Genomic DNA, 15,646 nt, shown 5'->3' on the forward strand with positions numbered 1-15,646 from the left:
GTGCATCGTTTTGCACCTCGTAGAAGCGGGCCTGGCTTCATGACTCACACTCAAACGCTCGCAGGTTTTTGACGCCGCAGCTCCCGAGAAGTGTCACATCCAGGAGGGGAAACAGATAGACCACCTTTATAGAGAATATAAACTACGATATATATATATATACACTTTTTGCCATTTTTTATGAAAGTAATGAACTGTACATTTTTTAATGAGGAAGCCGTTTTGTATGCATGTTCAGTGGTTAAAAGAGACTTAAAGTAAATCCACAGAAACTAGTTAAAGCACTGGAGACGTGTTTGAAGTTCTCACTGGACTCTGACAGGAAGATAAACGTTCTCTCTGACGTCCTGATGTCAAAGAACTCTGAAGGGTTCATTTAGTCTGCTTTGAAAATGTAACACTTTTTTATTAACCAGCTGCTTTGATTATGTTCTGTCGTCCCGTACTCCACCTCCTCTCTCTCTCTCTCTCTCTCTCGCTCGCTCTCCTGTTTGGTTGAACTGTGAACAGCTGTTAGCTCACTTAGCTTAGCATCCTAACTACCATAATGTGTTATATTCACAGCTGCCAAAAAAGAACGGCTATGAAACCGTTCCCACAGTTTACAAATCTGTGCCCAATTTACGTAGGGGCGCTAGAGGCAGGGTGGTTGGTTTGCACGCCCCATGTGCTCAGGGCAAGCAGCCCAGGTCCAACCTGTGGCTGCTTTCCCACATGTCATTCCCCATTTTCTCTCTCTCTCTCCCGAGTTCTGAATCTGTCCTCTCTCCCGTCTCTCCAGTGGTTAAAAAAAAAACATAATAAATTTAGAAATGTAAGTAATGTCAGTGAAAGTCTCCCACAGGCAGAAAACAACTCAGAAGAGAAGTCGTTTAGTGCAACAAAGGCAGAAAATACATCTTCTGGACTCTAAAATACGCACAGGACAAATCAACTTGAGGATCTTCCCAATATAAGATATTCATCTGGGTTTTAAGAAAACCGTTTTGGACCTCATTCACTTTTTTTTCAGGTAATTTTCAAATCGGATAATTACTCAGTAATGAAATCATAAACTGGAGCCTGTGTTAACAGAAAATCAGATATCTGAACCTCTGTTCCTGGAAATAGAAGATTTACTTTAAAGGTCTCAAATTATATTAAATCCACTTCTCCATGTTCCTCTAACTCTAACATGTGTCTCTAGTCTGTCTACAAACCCCCCAATGATGCTCATTTACATATTTAAAGGTACAGACACAGAAACAGCCTGTTCTGAGCAGGGCTGAAATAGAGGGGTTTATAGACATGATCAAATACAGGATCAGAGTGGATTTAGAACAAGAAACTTCACAGACATGTTTTGAGGAGCTCTGAGACTTATTTACACTGAAGAAGAGGAGGAGGAGGATATGTGACCTTTAATAATTCAACATTCAGATTAAATTATTAGTTTTTTCTTCACGAGCTGACGTTTTGTTCTTCTTATATTCTTGTAAACGTTACAAAAGAAAAGCGTCTCGAGCAGACATTTTAGTGCAGAACTGAATAAAGAGGAGGGGGAGGATGATTTAAGGTGCCGACTGCAGCTGTAGTTTGTTTACAGATAATTTACACAAAGAGAATCACCAGATAGATTAGCAGTGAGCACGTCGTGAAACTAAAACCACTGAACTCACTTTGTACTTCTTATATTTCTGTTGTTTTAAATGCTGTGATGCTAAAAAGAGGGATAATGTTGGGGGGACATTCAGTGCACAGAGGGGACTTCTGACAGAGTGTATTTATACCGTTCATAAAGGCGAAACCTTGTAAACATGTAGATTGTGATCGTCTTGCCTTGTTCTTTCTCATGTTTTTAAAACCTAAACAAACGAAGCTCTTTCCTTTTGTCTCATCACTCGGATTAAATCAGGGCATCTGACGGGAGTTTAGAATTACTTTGTGTATTTTGCATCAATGATCCAGGAGGTGATTTACTGAGGAGGCATTTCTTTGTATGATGATGCTTCTGAGTATTTCTTGTACATAAAAGTCTTTATTGTGTTAGCATGAGTATAAACTGTGACGTGTATGACGGTAGATGTAAATACTCACGTTTTATTTCCTACTCACTAAACAAACTGCTGTGTCGTGGATTCATGATTAATGACAAACATTAAATAATGTTTTATTGACTCAGATCGGATTCAGGTTTTTTTTTTTTACAAGTGTTTATAATTGTTCAAATCAAGTATGTATGTATGTATATATACATACATATATATCTGTATGTATGTGTATATATGAATATACATGTATTTGATTTTACATCTTATTTGTATACTTCCTCCACCCTTTCATGACGTAATCTTCAAGATTTTAAATTCTAAAAACCCAACATGTTTGCTATAAATCAGGGCGTCCCCGACGATCTCCGAGCAGGTCAGGGACGTTAAGACTGCATCTGTATAGGGTTAGGGTTACACAGTAACGAGTTCTTAAACCAGGAAGTAAGTTAGCATTTTAGCGCCATGGGGTCGTTTCCCTCAAACTCTGTTTTTTTTAATAGGTTGGTGGTTAGATGACTGAAATAAGGTCTGTGGTTAACACAAGAATAAGAGATGTTCACATTGTACGACATTAAACACGTCAGTGAAGACTCCCACATGTGAAGTTTTCACGTGTCCTTAAAAAGGCGGTTGCTAACGAGTGGCTAAATGAAAGTGCGGTTGTCGGGGACATTAAACGTCTTCATGTTTAAAGTTACAGTCAGACACACGGTAACTTCTGAGGATCACATTAACGCTTCAAACTTCATAAAAGCGGTGTTCATTTATGAAGATTATCTTTCTGAACCAAACGCCAAAGCTTCATAAACGTCTGTTTGCCACAGAGATTATTTTCAGCAATGATTCAAAATCTGATGCAAAAATCCCAAAGTCTTCTTCCTAAAGACCTCATGGAGATGCTAACTCCCGGGTTGGCCTACAGAAATACGTCTCTTTGTTTCCTCTCTATAAGATTGACACTACGAGACAATCTGGGAAGATAATCGGTCAGAGCTGCCTCGAGTCGGGAACACCGCCGTGATTGTCGGTAAGGAGGAATCGCACCTCAAATCAGCCGATTATCCTGCAGTCTGAGTCAGGCTGAAGGAAGAGTGGTAAGAAACCTTATCTTAGAAATCTTAAACTTGAGGAGATGAAGTTTGAAACTACAGAAGCCCAAAGAGGACTTTGAGATGCATCCACAGATAGACTTTACTCTGTTCTCCTGTGATAGAGGGTACACTCCCTCTTATTATTTAATGGAGACTCGTCTAATCTAATCTTTAGATAACAAAACTTTTCAGAGACATTGAATGACTTAAAAAACCTCATTTATTTGTACATTATTTAAACTTCTTAAAAACAATACCATTCACTTTTTTCCTACCAGGTAAATAAAACAGACAAAACAAGATAATGTGGCAGAAAGAAACAAAACACAAACTTCCTATAGACAAATAAATATGTTCACTTTTATCACACAGAAAAATGACAAAGCAGAAAACAAGCCAACAGAAACTAAAGCCTGAGTGCAAATCATTTAAGTTAAAGTGGAGAAAGAGGCAGCACATATCTTCACGTTTGTGTTTTAAGATCTTAAACCACAAACTAATGTGTCTGCTCTCATAAACTACATTCACCTTTAATTATATTATTAAAGATTTATTACAGTGTTGCTTTCTTCCCTAGCTTCATCGGACTATAAATGCTTATGACCAACTTTAATCCATCTCGCCAACACGTAATTTATCAACTCTTAATGCCTCTTTTTGAACATGGCTGGCTCCTTTAAAGGTCCCATATTCTTCTTTTTCTGGTTTTATTTGCTCTTTAGTGTGTTTTCCAAGTGTCCTGTGCATGTTTAGTCACATCTATGTGCAAAAATTCAAAGTCCGCGGAAACACAGATTCTCCTTCGTCCTCCTGTTAGCTGTAGCATTAGCTGCATGTAACGCTCGGTTCTAGCCCCCCTTGACAAAAATGTGTCAGTCCGACGTCATTGTCAGTGTGAGATCACTGATCTAAGCCCATTGGCTCGTTGTGGCCCTGCAGCTCATGTTGTACGCCCGTTAACTTCTGTAGCACGCCCACGATATGCCGTAGCCTGCGGTAGCACAGTAGTGCTAAGGTGCTAATGTTTATGCTCCCCTCGGACGGAGGCAGTGGCTGCATTCCCAATATGGTAAAAGAGGCGGGACACTTCCGAGAACCGTGCTGAGTGACTGACCAATAACGACAGAGCGGATCGGCAGACCAATCAGAGTAGACTTGGCCCACGTGGGGTCTAACAGTGTGGGCTCAACAGAGTGCAGCTGACGGACTCAGAGCGGAGAGGGAGCAAGGAGGAGCAGTACATGAAAACAGACACTTTTTTCGGACTTTAGCTATTGTGAACGTACAAAAGTAGGTACATAGATTAAATATACGAACCCCAAAAAGGGCAGAATAAGGGCTCTTTAAAAGAAAAAACAGAAAAGATGGAAAGTTAGAGAATACTTTGGTTGATTGGAGTTTGTTTACGGTCTCTAACTTCAGTCGGGACAGAAAACTAAAGCGAGCACCGAGCAGCCTGCTGCAATGTGGATGAGTCAGCATCTAAAGTCTACAGCATTCACATGATTCAGTTTCTACATCTGGCTCTATTAAAAACTACACACAGATAACAACAGCCTATATGTGCACATCCAGAAAGTTCTAGTCTAACAGGTACCTGATAGTTTAAGGTTTAAAGTCCTGAGCTTTTGTAACATGAACATAATATTCATACTGAATGTCTTTGGCAGTAAACGAAATACATGAAAAACGTAATGAGATGTTGATGAGATTAGTTGGTCATCCAAGGCAGTGACATCAATTTGTAAATAACAGATAATAAAATCTGCTTTACTGATTTTGTTTGGAGTTCATATTCAAACAGTCGTACCATTGGAAGACTGATCAACCAGTTAAAAAGTTTGGTAACACTTAATAATAAAATCATCAATAAAGGGTAAATTGATAGTTAATTAACTTAACAAACAATTAAATTATCGTTTATAATGTTTACTAATTATTTGTAATGCTTTAACTGATGTTATGTTAACAGTTTATTGTTGCACACATTAATTTATACACTTTATAAAGTGTTTGTTAATGATTTATAAACCTTTAAGAGATGGTTTATAAAACATCTATAAACATTAGAGATACATGGAGCACATATTTGTTCATGTCAATAATTGGTTTGTAAAGCTGTAGAAAGATGATGCTATCACTAAGTTAGCTGCAGACACAGTGACAGTGAACAGAGTAAAGACGTCCGGACCCACTGTGTTCTGTTGAACTAGAAGTAAACAGGTGTGCGTTGTGGCTGGCGCTCTGTGCAGGGAGAGGAGCGGGGAAAAGTAGCCGCAGAGAAATCCCGGAGTGTGCACACTTCATAACAACATAAAGTCATGCATGTGTTGTATTACGACGTTATGTTCAAGACGTTACCGTGCTCAGGCCCGGTTAGTCCTGGAGCAGTGTGAGCTCAGGCCGACGGGGGAATGGGGAGGGGGGGCAATCGAGCTTAAGCATGGTACGGGACAACTTTGCAGAGTGAGTGCGTCCTAAAGTTGTTCTGCAAAGTAAACGTAACGTGTGATAAATTATTCATAAAGCATGAACAAATATGTGCTCCATGTATCTCTAATGTTTATAGATGTTTTATAAACCATCTCTTAAAGGTTTACAAATCATTAACAAACACTTTATAAAGTGTACAAATTAATGTGTGCAACAATAAACTGTAACGTCAATTAAAGCATCACAAATAATTAGTAAACATTATAAACGATCATTTCATTATTTGTTAACATTAATATCATTATTAAAGTTAATTAAATATCAATTTACCCTTTATTGATGATGGTTATTATTAAGTGTTTTAAAAAGTTCATATAACATTTTTCATGTTTATCGTATAAAAGTTTAACACTTTTTTAAAAACTTGATATCAAAAGGCACATTTTGATTGGTCAGCGTTTAAGAGACAGAACATGTCCATGCTGTTCAGCTGTTACGTTGAAATGTGTGTGTGCATAAAAGTGAACCTCAGTTATCACATGGATGATGTGAAAGAGATTCCTGAATCCCGATGTGAACCAGGAGAACCTGCAGCAAACACAAGACACAGAAACAGTCAGTGTATTATCTGATCTATGAAGCAGAGAGTTGTTGGTCGTTTATCCATTTGGATTTAGAATCAAACTGTCGAGACATTTCATGTTTTCTGTCAGTTTGCAGCCATGTCAGAGTAGGTAGCTGTAGGCAGGGTGAAACAGTTAGCATGTCTTTGTACAGGTATTTTATTTATTTCTTCAACAAGCTTAAAGCATTCACCAAGTCGCCTTCCTGCAGCCAACGAAGGATCTATTCAGTGCATCCTTTGTGACAAATCTCAACTTCCATTACACGCTAACTCAAACGAGCTGTCGAGTAAAACTATCGAATAACTACAAATACTGATGTTTAACTTGAAACAGAAAATGTTCTATGAAATATTAAGACACGTTTAAAGTAAATAGTTATGTTAGCTAGTTCTGGTGCAGCTGCAGAGGTTGCTAAGCAACAGGGGAGGTGCTTAGGTGCTTAAAAAACAAAAGGGTAATGTGAAGAATCCTCTGCAGACCGTCTCCTTTCAGTTCGGCCTCTACACAGACTGAAGGCCGGGTCCTTTGAGGGACACTTTTGTCTTCACCCTTTGATTTATCATTTGAATTCATTTCTAACAGATATCCATCTTTTTACTGATATCATCTGACAACAAAGACTGAAGGAAGCACTGAAGCTTTGATTGTTGACAAAGAAAGAGTACTTACCAAACTCAGCTATATCCATTCTGCTCCAGTTCATCACGTTTAACTGAAATGTCAGAGAAGACATGAGAGTAAAACATTAAATGAAGGAGTAAAACATTGGAGTTTAAGTTTTCAGATCTATCAAGCAGTGATTTTATAAGCCTTAATGTCACAGTTGATCTGTGATCCATCTGGACCCCCCCAACAGTTTCAGGTAGAGCTGCTGTTGATGTCAGGACACGACTCCTCTACATCATCTTCATGTTTTCTTGGTGAGATTTCTTTGAATTAAAGTAAATATGAAACACCCGGAGCTGAAACACACCTAACAGACGTTACCGAGGGAAACAGGAGTTCACTTTCGTAACCTAGCAACAATGAGCGCTGGTGAGAAGCGCTCTGAAACGGAGGTCGTGAGCGCCTCCGTCTGTGGACCCAGGCCCTAAATATCTTTTTTTTGGCATATCTGATCGGGGTCAAAGGTCGTGAGATTTGTGATCTGTTGGAACACCCGTGCTTATCTGAGCTTCAACCAACAAATAGACAACAAAAAGTAAATCATTCACTTCACGTCGTCTTTGTTCATTTCTACTGAGGAGTCTCCAAAACTGCTGGACTCATCAGATGTTCTGAAGGGCCGTGTTTATTGTAGTCTCTCTGCTGTGTGCACTCTGGCCCAGGTGTTCAAAAGAGATCTGGATTAAAGCCATCACATCTCTTTAAATCTTGTTTTTTAAATAACTTGATAATCAGGAGAATAGATGAGGTAAAGCACAGGGTTCGATCCCCAGCTGAGTAACATGTCCGATGTGTCCTTGGGCAAGACACTTAACTCCCGCTGCTACTGTGGCGGTGTATGAATGGTGATGTATGTCGCTTTGGATAAGAGCGTCTGCTAAGTGAATTGTAACATTGTAACAGCAAACTTGGTTCTGGTCTGGATAAGTCCTCCAGTTTGGGTCGTTGAGGCCTGAACTATGAACTATTTAGTTGTTCAGGTCACTACGGGGTTAACTCTGGGATTTTAGAAGGTGCTTACTTAGATCACCATGGTAACTTCTGATGACCGAACCTGCTCCAGAGCAGTTAATGTTCGGGGTAAGAGATCGGTTTGTAGAATACGAACGAATTGTAGATAAGAAACTCTGACCAATCAGATCTGAAGCCTTCAAGTTGTTGTTCTTTCACATAATGAGAAGAAAAGTGGACTTACCAGGATCCATCATGATGGTAGATTCAGTAACGTTCCCATTCTGAGGTTTATTCCGTTGAGGTTTCAGCTGAGATAAGAAGTCTATGACTGTAAACAGGAGAAAGAAAACATTGAAATAAAGAAACAGGAGTTATAACGGTCACATCTTCTGTCCTCTCATGATGGTAGACCGATCAAAGCCTTCATTTGAACATGCACACAGTAGTCTGTTTTTGGTTCCACTTCCTCATGTTTTTCTGTTTTCATATTTCACTCTGAGATTTCTTCTTTGATTTTGATATACTTAATTAATCCCAGAGGGGAGATTCAGGTTTTACACTCTGTGTGTGAGAAGCATGTCCCTAAATAACAAAGGTCTGGATCACACATATGCACAAACAGGACCTGTAGACATGCATTGTTGGAGAGAGTGAGGCTGCTATACACTGCTACACAGAGAGCGCACCAGAGCTGGGGGGGTTGGGGGTTCTGTGCCTTGCTCAAGGGCACCTAGGCAGTGCTCAGGCACCTCTCCAGCTACCAGAACAATTTTGTATTATGGTCCGCACTGGGACTTGAACCGACGACCCTCCGGTTCCCAAACCAAGTCCCTACGGACTGAGCTACTGCCGCCTCAAACATTTGTGTTGGACGGCCTGTTAAGTTGATTCAGATTATGAATATGTTAATATGAAACATTTTCTAAACCTACCTCTGTAACGGAGGGCTGGGCAGCACCATAGAGTCAAAGTTAGAACTACAGCTCCAACAGCCAATCCAACAGCCAATCCAACAGCCAATCCAACAGCCATTCCTCCGATCCATCCGTTGAGGACTTTGACAGATGAGTCCTCAGAGACTTTCTCTGAAACATAAAAACAAACTAATGTAACACTCACTATGATACTGTTTTATGTGCAGCTCATTGGTCAGACTACAAAAACACAACATATGAAACAATAACAAAACATTAATAAAAGAAACCCTCACCACTGATGAAGACAAACGTCTTGGTAGATATGTTATGGTGGATTCCCTCCTGTTTGAGCACACAGTGATACTCCCCCCTCTTGGTCACTTTGGTTTGAATGGTGAGGTCGTATGTGATGGACCGCTGTGTCTCTTCAGCATGAAGAAGGTTTCCAGAACTGTCCTGCCACTCCAATTTAGGTTCTGGAGAAGCACCTAGAACTTCACACTGCAGGAGCGCCCAGTCCTGAGTTTGATTGAGTGTTTCGATGTACGGCTCTGGAGATGCAGCTGTGAACAGAATACAGATAAAGACAGGACAGTTATTACACGCTTCAGAATATTACTACATGTCACTGTGTTTGTTTGTTCCTGTCCTGACTGAACATGTGGTTTAGATTCTGTTTAACAAAGAGAAACACTAAAACACACTGACTGATGAGTGATGATGTCGCTGATTTCTACATCCACAGTGTGTGTGCTACAACTCAGTCACTCAGAGGCTGTTAAATATCAAAGTGTCCAATATAGTGTTGGTGTTCAAACTACTGTTGGTAGATGTAGAAATCAGTAAAAAAAAACTAATAATAACATATGAACCAATAACAAAACATTAATAAAAGAAACCCTCACCACTGATGAAGACAAACGTCTTGGCAGATATGTTATGGTGGATTCCCTCCTGTTTGAGCACACAGTGATAATCCCCCCTCTTGGTCACTTTGGTTTGAATGGTGAGGTCGTATTTTCCTCCTGTGATGGACCGCTGTGTCTCTTCAGCATGAAGGAGGTCTCCAGAACTGTCCTGCCACTCCAATTTAGGTTCTGGAGAAGCACCTAGAACTTCACACTGCAGGAGCGCCCAGTCCTGAGTTTGATTGAGTGTCCTGGTGTACGGCTCTGGAGATGCAGCTGTGAACAGAATACAGATAAAGACAGGACAGTTATTACACACTTCAGAATATTACTACATGTCACTGTGTTTGTTTGTTCCTGTCCTGACTGAACATGTGGTTTAGATTCTGTTTAACAAAGAGAAACACTAAAACACACTGACTGATGAGTGATGATGTCACTGATTTCTACATCCACAGTGTGTGTGCTACAACTCAGTCACTCAGAGGCTGTTAAATATCAACATCTTCAGACTCCTTCACTTCAACACTCTGTGATGCATCATCAAGAGAAAACACAATAATAATATCTGAAGCTCAGGTAGTTTCTGTCATCAGTCCAAACATGTTTCTGGTTTCAGAGGAACTTTTTAAAGTTCATTTGGAGACGGATGTAAGAGCAGTGAAACAGTGTGAAGAAGCTGCTGGACTCAGAATAATATCTGATCGATCAGAGGAGACTTTGTGTGTTTGTGTTCAAACTACTGTTGGTAGATGTAGAAATCAGTCACTGGATCTCAAATCATTCTTCTGTGGAGTTCATACTTTAAGGCCTCGTTCAGATAGCAAACCAAAATCTGTTTTAGTCTCATCCAGATTGAGTGTAGACATCAAAGATCTCATCAGTCTGTAAATGATGCTCCACATAAATATAAAAAATGAAGGAGAGAGCCCTGAGAGTTGTAGCGTACATACTGCAGATGAAGTGACATCATTACTCACCTGGGTTTTCTCCTGAGCGATCTTTAAAGACGGGTTCTGCAGGATAAATCAGAAAACATTTTATCCACAGAGCAGCAGAGATATGAACAACTTACACCAAGTGAAGTGATTCAAGTCTACATCAGGAGACATGTAGAAACTAGTTTGTGCTTTTAGTTTTAGAATCTATCACCTGGTCGAGCACAACGACTTCCTGAACTTCTCATGTTGTTATGATAAAAAGCCTCCACAGAAACAGGCGACACAACTTCACTCCCACATCTCTGGTGTTTATGTTCCCTTCTCTTTAATGTCACTAAGAACCTTCTTTATTTATTTATAATCATTGATGGAAGAATGCTCTGAGACCTCAAACCAAAAGGTGAACTGTGGAGGTCTTTAACTTCTCGTCTATGACCGGGTCCCTTTGTGGTTTCTGTGTGTTTAAACATGAGGACAAACATACACATGAATCGTGCCTGAGACCACCTCTTCAAGCGGAGTACCTGAGTGCACAGTACCTGAGTACACAGTACCTGAGTGCACAGTACCTGAGTACACAGTACCTGAGTACACAGTACCTGAGTGCACAGTACCTGAGTGCACAGTACCTGAGTGCACAGTACCTGAGTGCACAGTACCTGAGTGCACAGTACCTGAGTACGGTACGCTTTGTGGTAAAGTGTACTTTGATCAGGGCTTCAGGTTGATAGTGTGACACCACCCTCAGTCTGGATTAGACTAAAAAACAGATTTTGGTTTACAGGTGAGGCAGAAACCCACTGTGGGCTTCTGAGACAGAAAGTCGTTAGTGAGTATAATTTTGTGTTCCTAATTTTGACTCCTCCGTATCTGATCGAGTAGAACATCGTGGGATTACTTCCATTCATGTTTTAAAACGAGGTCATGAATTCTGCAAAGTGAAATAGAAAGAGCATGAAGCAACTGGACAGCAGTTTGGTTTCTCCATCACAGAAATCACTTGCTCCCTCCTCACCTCTCTGCCTGTGGCGGGTCCCCCCCCCCCCAGTGCTGCCCCTCTCTCTCTCGCTGGGGGAGCGCAGAACATTAACATATTTATTCCCATAATATTATTTAGTTGTGGAGGGAAACTAAAATGACAGAACCTCAGTGTATGAGTGTGTTATTAAGAAGTCTGACCTGATGTGTAACAGGAATAACTGGAAATCAGAGACAGAGCAGGAAGCAGAATCAGACAGGATGTAGAGAAACTTACGAGTCGTTGACTTCAGCAGCTTGTAAAGCGACAGAGAGATGAAGCAAAGGTAAGAGAGGAAGAAGAAGAAATCATGTCAGGTTGTTATTTGAAGCAGGTGAGCTCATTTGTGTCGTCAGCCTCGTCTCAGTTTGCCTTTAATCATCACTGGCTTCAACATTGTAATTCAAATTTTATTTAAAAAAATAAACCAATCTGATGAAAAAGAATTTGATTTAGAAATTGGTATAAATTAGTAACCCAGTCTTTTATTTACTTTTTTCCACACAGAGAGGCTCCATTCAGACGGGGATTCAAACCAGGAACCTCCTCACTAGGGATGTGTACCGGATACCGGTGCCTTTTGGTCCCGGTACCAGAAATACCATTAAGCTCATGGACAAACGGTGCTCTTATCAGTATTTACATTAGTCCCTCTTATTTAATGCAAGACTTTCTATAAGCGCTGCTGTTGGCCAAACAGCAGACCAGTCACTCAATTACAGCCTGCTTCTTTCAAACCTTAAATTTAGAAAATTGTTTGCATTAACGCCTCTCTCTCTCTCTCTCTCTCTCTCTCTCTCTCGGCCCGTGGGAGAGCGATGTGTCTTGATATCATATCATTAAGTTAATATTTAGCGCCCTGATGTGTTCGGTCTCAGTAAAATGACATTATTTTAACATATCAGCGGTTTACTGTGATAGAAAAGCTCTGACGTACCGCGAGAGGCATCACAGAGCTCATTGTAGACTATTAAACATTAATGATAATTAAATGGTAAAACAAAGTATAACCATAAGAGTTCATATGCTACAGTCAGAGTTTCTGAGGTTACTCAAACTGTCCGGGGAGTGTAATGAAAATGGCATTTATTTCCAAGTGTTTCAACTTGAAAATAATGTAATTTTAAATAACAAATGTTTCCTTGAAACATAAACATAAAGTTATTGTGATGACATCTCTAGTTATTTTATGTTTTAAATGTAGACATCTTTCAGGCCATGTGTTTAGTTGCTGCACCAAATAATAAAAGTAGTATCGATAAGAGTATCGATATCGATACCGCTAAAATCCTAACAATACCCATCCCTACCTCGCTGTGAGGCGACAGCGCTAACCACTGCACCTGCAGCTCATCCACAAACTGATCAACTATAAATGCAAAGCGTCCTCTAACTGAGAACTGTCTTTATTTGTCAAAACGTGCAGCAACACCAGGCTAGTAAAAGGGACTGGGCCTTCATTTGGGATGGTCTTTTATTTTAAGTTTTACGATAATTCATTGAACATTTTCATACATTTTATAAACAAAGTTTTTTCATGACTTCTTCTTGGGGTGGTGTGAGATTGAGTTGGGGAATTGTTTGTAGAGGAAACTCTGTCACTTCTTGTAAAAGTTACAAACAGACTGAATTAACAGTTTGGGTCAAACTTCACCGAGAACAACAGCTGGACATCTTTAAAAAATATATTCAAGAATAACTGTTTAGTCAAAGTACTCACCAACAACCAGCTCAATGTGGAACATTTGACTCGGCCGCAGACGAGGAAAAAAACAGGTGTAGTTTCCACTGTCGGCCACCTTGGTCTTCCTGATCTTTATGGAGGCGTTACCGTTCTTCAGCTCGTCGTTAAAATGTGAGACTCGACCTTCAAACTGTTTGTCTTGACCTGAAAGGCCGTGACCGTAATAATCTCCTCCGTCGTACATGAACACCTCCTTGTGATCGTCTTTCTTCCAGTCAAACAGCTTCGTCTCGATGTTCTCCTTGGTGCTGAGGGAACACGGTAACACAGCATCACTGTCTTCTTTCACCACCACTCGACCTGAGACAGAAACACGAGGATGAATCAGTTTGTTTACATGCAGAAAAATAAAGTTAGAACAGATTCATGGAAGCTGCTGCCTGAGTTATTATAAAATATCATCCTACTATATAACAAACATTTAACTGTTTCTTTTCTTTTTCTAACAAATAATAATTCAATCCTTTACACTTAAAGCATTTATAAAGTTGTTTATATTTGGCAGATATTTATAAATCCTATTTATTGTAACCTACATATCTTCATATTTTAACCAACAGCTGCTCAAGAGAAGGAGAGGGCGGCAGAGGTTTGTTCACATCACCTGGATGATGACTGATAACACAGTCTAGATTTCACTGATACATTTACAGGAGTTTGCTCGATCACAGAAAACAAAAAGTATCCCATATTGGGAGGCCTAAGACTTATATTGATGTTGCCATGGTAATGAAACAGGCTTTGATATCAATTGATTTTTATGAGTATTGTATTGAAGATCAAAATTCTGGTATCATGACAGCCCTGCTGTGTAGATCTGCAGGTGCTGGTCTGTTTTAACACTACCTCTGCTGCCCATCCCAACTGATTTTAAGTACACTATAGTTCACTTTAAGTTTCACCCTCTTCTGTTTAGTATCACGACCACAGAGAGGCTTAAATTCATCACACTGCATACTCAGATTAATCACAGTAACTGCAGTCAGCATTCCCCTGAAGTCTATTCTGACCTGTTGACGGCACGATCCAGGTGAGACTCAGAATGTGACAACATGATTTACTGATATTACACTCACTGCGGCCTTGTGCTATAAAGATTTAAAGTTATTATTTACAGTGCAGCATATATATATATATTGGTCGGGCTTGCTTACCGTTTGCGTGTCCAAGTGATATCCCACAAAGGACCAGGAGACAGAAACACAATCGAAGCTCCGTCATACTTCTTCGATAGTGAATATTGTGAATATAGTGAATATTCTGTGTCCACAACAAGCACAAAGATCTGTCCTGACAGTTTGTTAACCTTTCCTTCTTCCGCGTTACTGTGTTGTGTCCGTATTCGGTCGATGAGAGCAGTTAAACTTTAGTTTAAAGTACTTAGTATTTTTCGTGTTTGCTAAAGAGCTAGCCTGCCAGTGTTCTCTTACAGCTCTTACAATGTTACTTCCGGTTAGCTGCTCAGTCGAACGTCACCTTCACTGTGACGTCATTGCGTTAAAAAATATATTGTTAGGAAGGAAACCTGTTTAATTAATGATTTCCCTACAAACATGCATCTTTGTTGATTTACATATATTTTTAAATTATTAAAAATATATATTCTCATATTTATACTTTTCTGTATGTATGTGCTATAATATTATTTTAAACTTCTTTCATTTAAAGGTGAAACTTTCTACGTACCTGAAGTCTTTTACATTATTGTTCTTTGAATAAAGTCATAGTCCCGATCACAGCAGACGTGGGTTCGATTCTGACCTCTGACCTTTGCTTCATGTCGTCTCTCTTCAGTTGTCATATCAATAATGGCAAAAAGGTAAAAAAATAACAGATAAAAAAAGATGATTGTGTTTTACAAACAGAATAAAAGTTTTCACTTTTGGAGACTTCAGAGGCTCCTTAAAAAAGTCAAAATGTCAAGAATAGAATCATCTCTCTCATGTCGGGCCCTCATCATCTTCTGGAGACAAACAATTGTTTTTAAATATTACAATAATCTATTTGGTGAAACGTCCTGATGTTAAAAGAATGTAAAGGCTATCTAATGTCTGATTGTTTTATTCATGTACTTAGATTGATGTTTATCTCATCATGTTTACAGTTTAGAATGTTTTTATTTCATATAAATATTCTTGATTTCTTCTCTTCAGACATCAAACACTTACAGGAGGAGAAGTGCCACATGTGGAAACAGATCTGAAGTCTGAATTTAGTATTTAAAAATGAAAACCAGACATAAAACGATGAATCCTGATATTCAAAAAGAATAAAAGAACAAAGTCATGATGTGAACTCACTAATTGATCCTAAAAATC

General features: G+C 39.5%; 2 protein-coding genes across 2 annotated transcripts in view; one reads left to right on the forward strand and one right to left on the reverse strand.

The window, feature by feature from the left end:
- LOC132977252 (dedicator of cytokinesis protein 3-like) overlaps window positions 1-422 on the forward strand; it is a 190,149-nt gene extending 189,727 nt beyond the window's left edge. Inside the window, exon 52 of the mRNA XM_061041719.1 lies at window positions 1-422. This exon is cut by the window's left edge and continues 1,784 nt beyond it. The gene's annotated coding sequence lies outside the window, so the exon portion shown is untranslated.
- A 2,901-nt stretch (window positions 423-3,323) lies between these two features.
- LOC132977168 (CD276 antigen-like) lies at window positions 3,324-13,692 on the reverse strand. Its single transcript, XM_061041611.1, has 8 exons — window positions 13,305-13,692; window positions 10,606-10,641; window positions 9,623-9,901; window positions 9,011-9,280; window positions 8,733-8,885; window positions 8,042-8,128; window positions 6,850-6,892; window positions 3,324-6,142 (listed from the first exon to the last, which is right to left on the reverse strand). The coding sequence occupies exons 1-7, from the start codon at window positions 13,510-13,512 to the stop codon at window positions 6,855-6,857; spliced, it is 1,071 nt and encodes a 356-aa protein (XP_060897594.1). The 5' UTR covers window positions 13,513-13,692; the 3' UTR covers window positions 3,324-6,142; window positions 6,850-6,854.
- Between the last annotated feature and the right edge of the window lie 1,954 nt (window positions 13,693-15,646).

This window comes from Labrus mixtus, chromosome 7 (assembly GCF_963584025.1).
Source record: "Labrus mixtus chromosome 7, fLabMix1.1, whole genome shotgun sequence".
Lineage (NCBI taxonomy): Eukaryota > Metazoa > Chordata > Actinopteri > Labriformes > Labridae > Labrus > Labrus mixtus.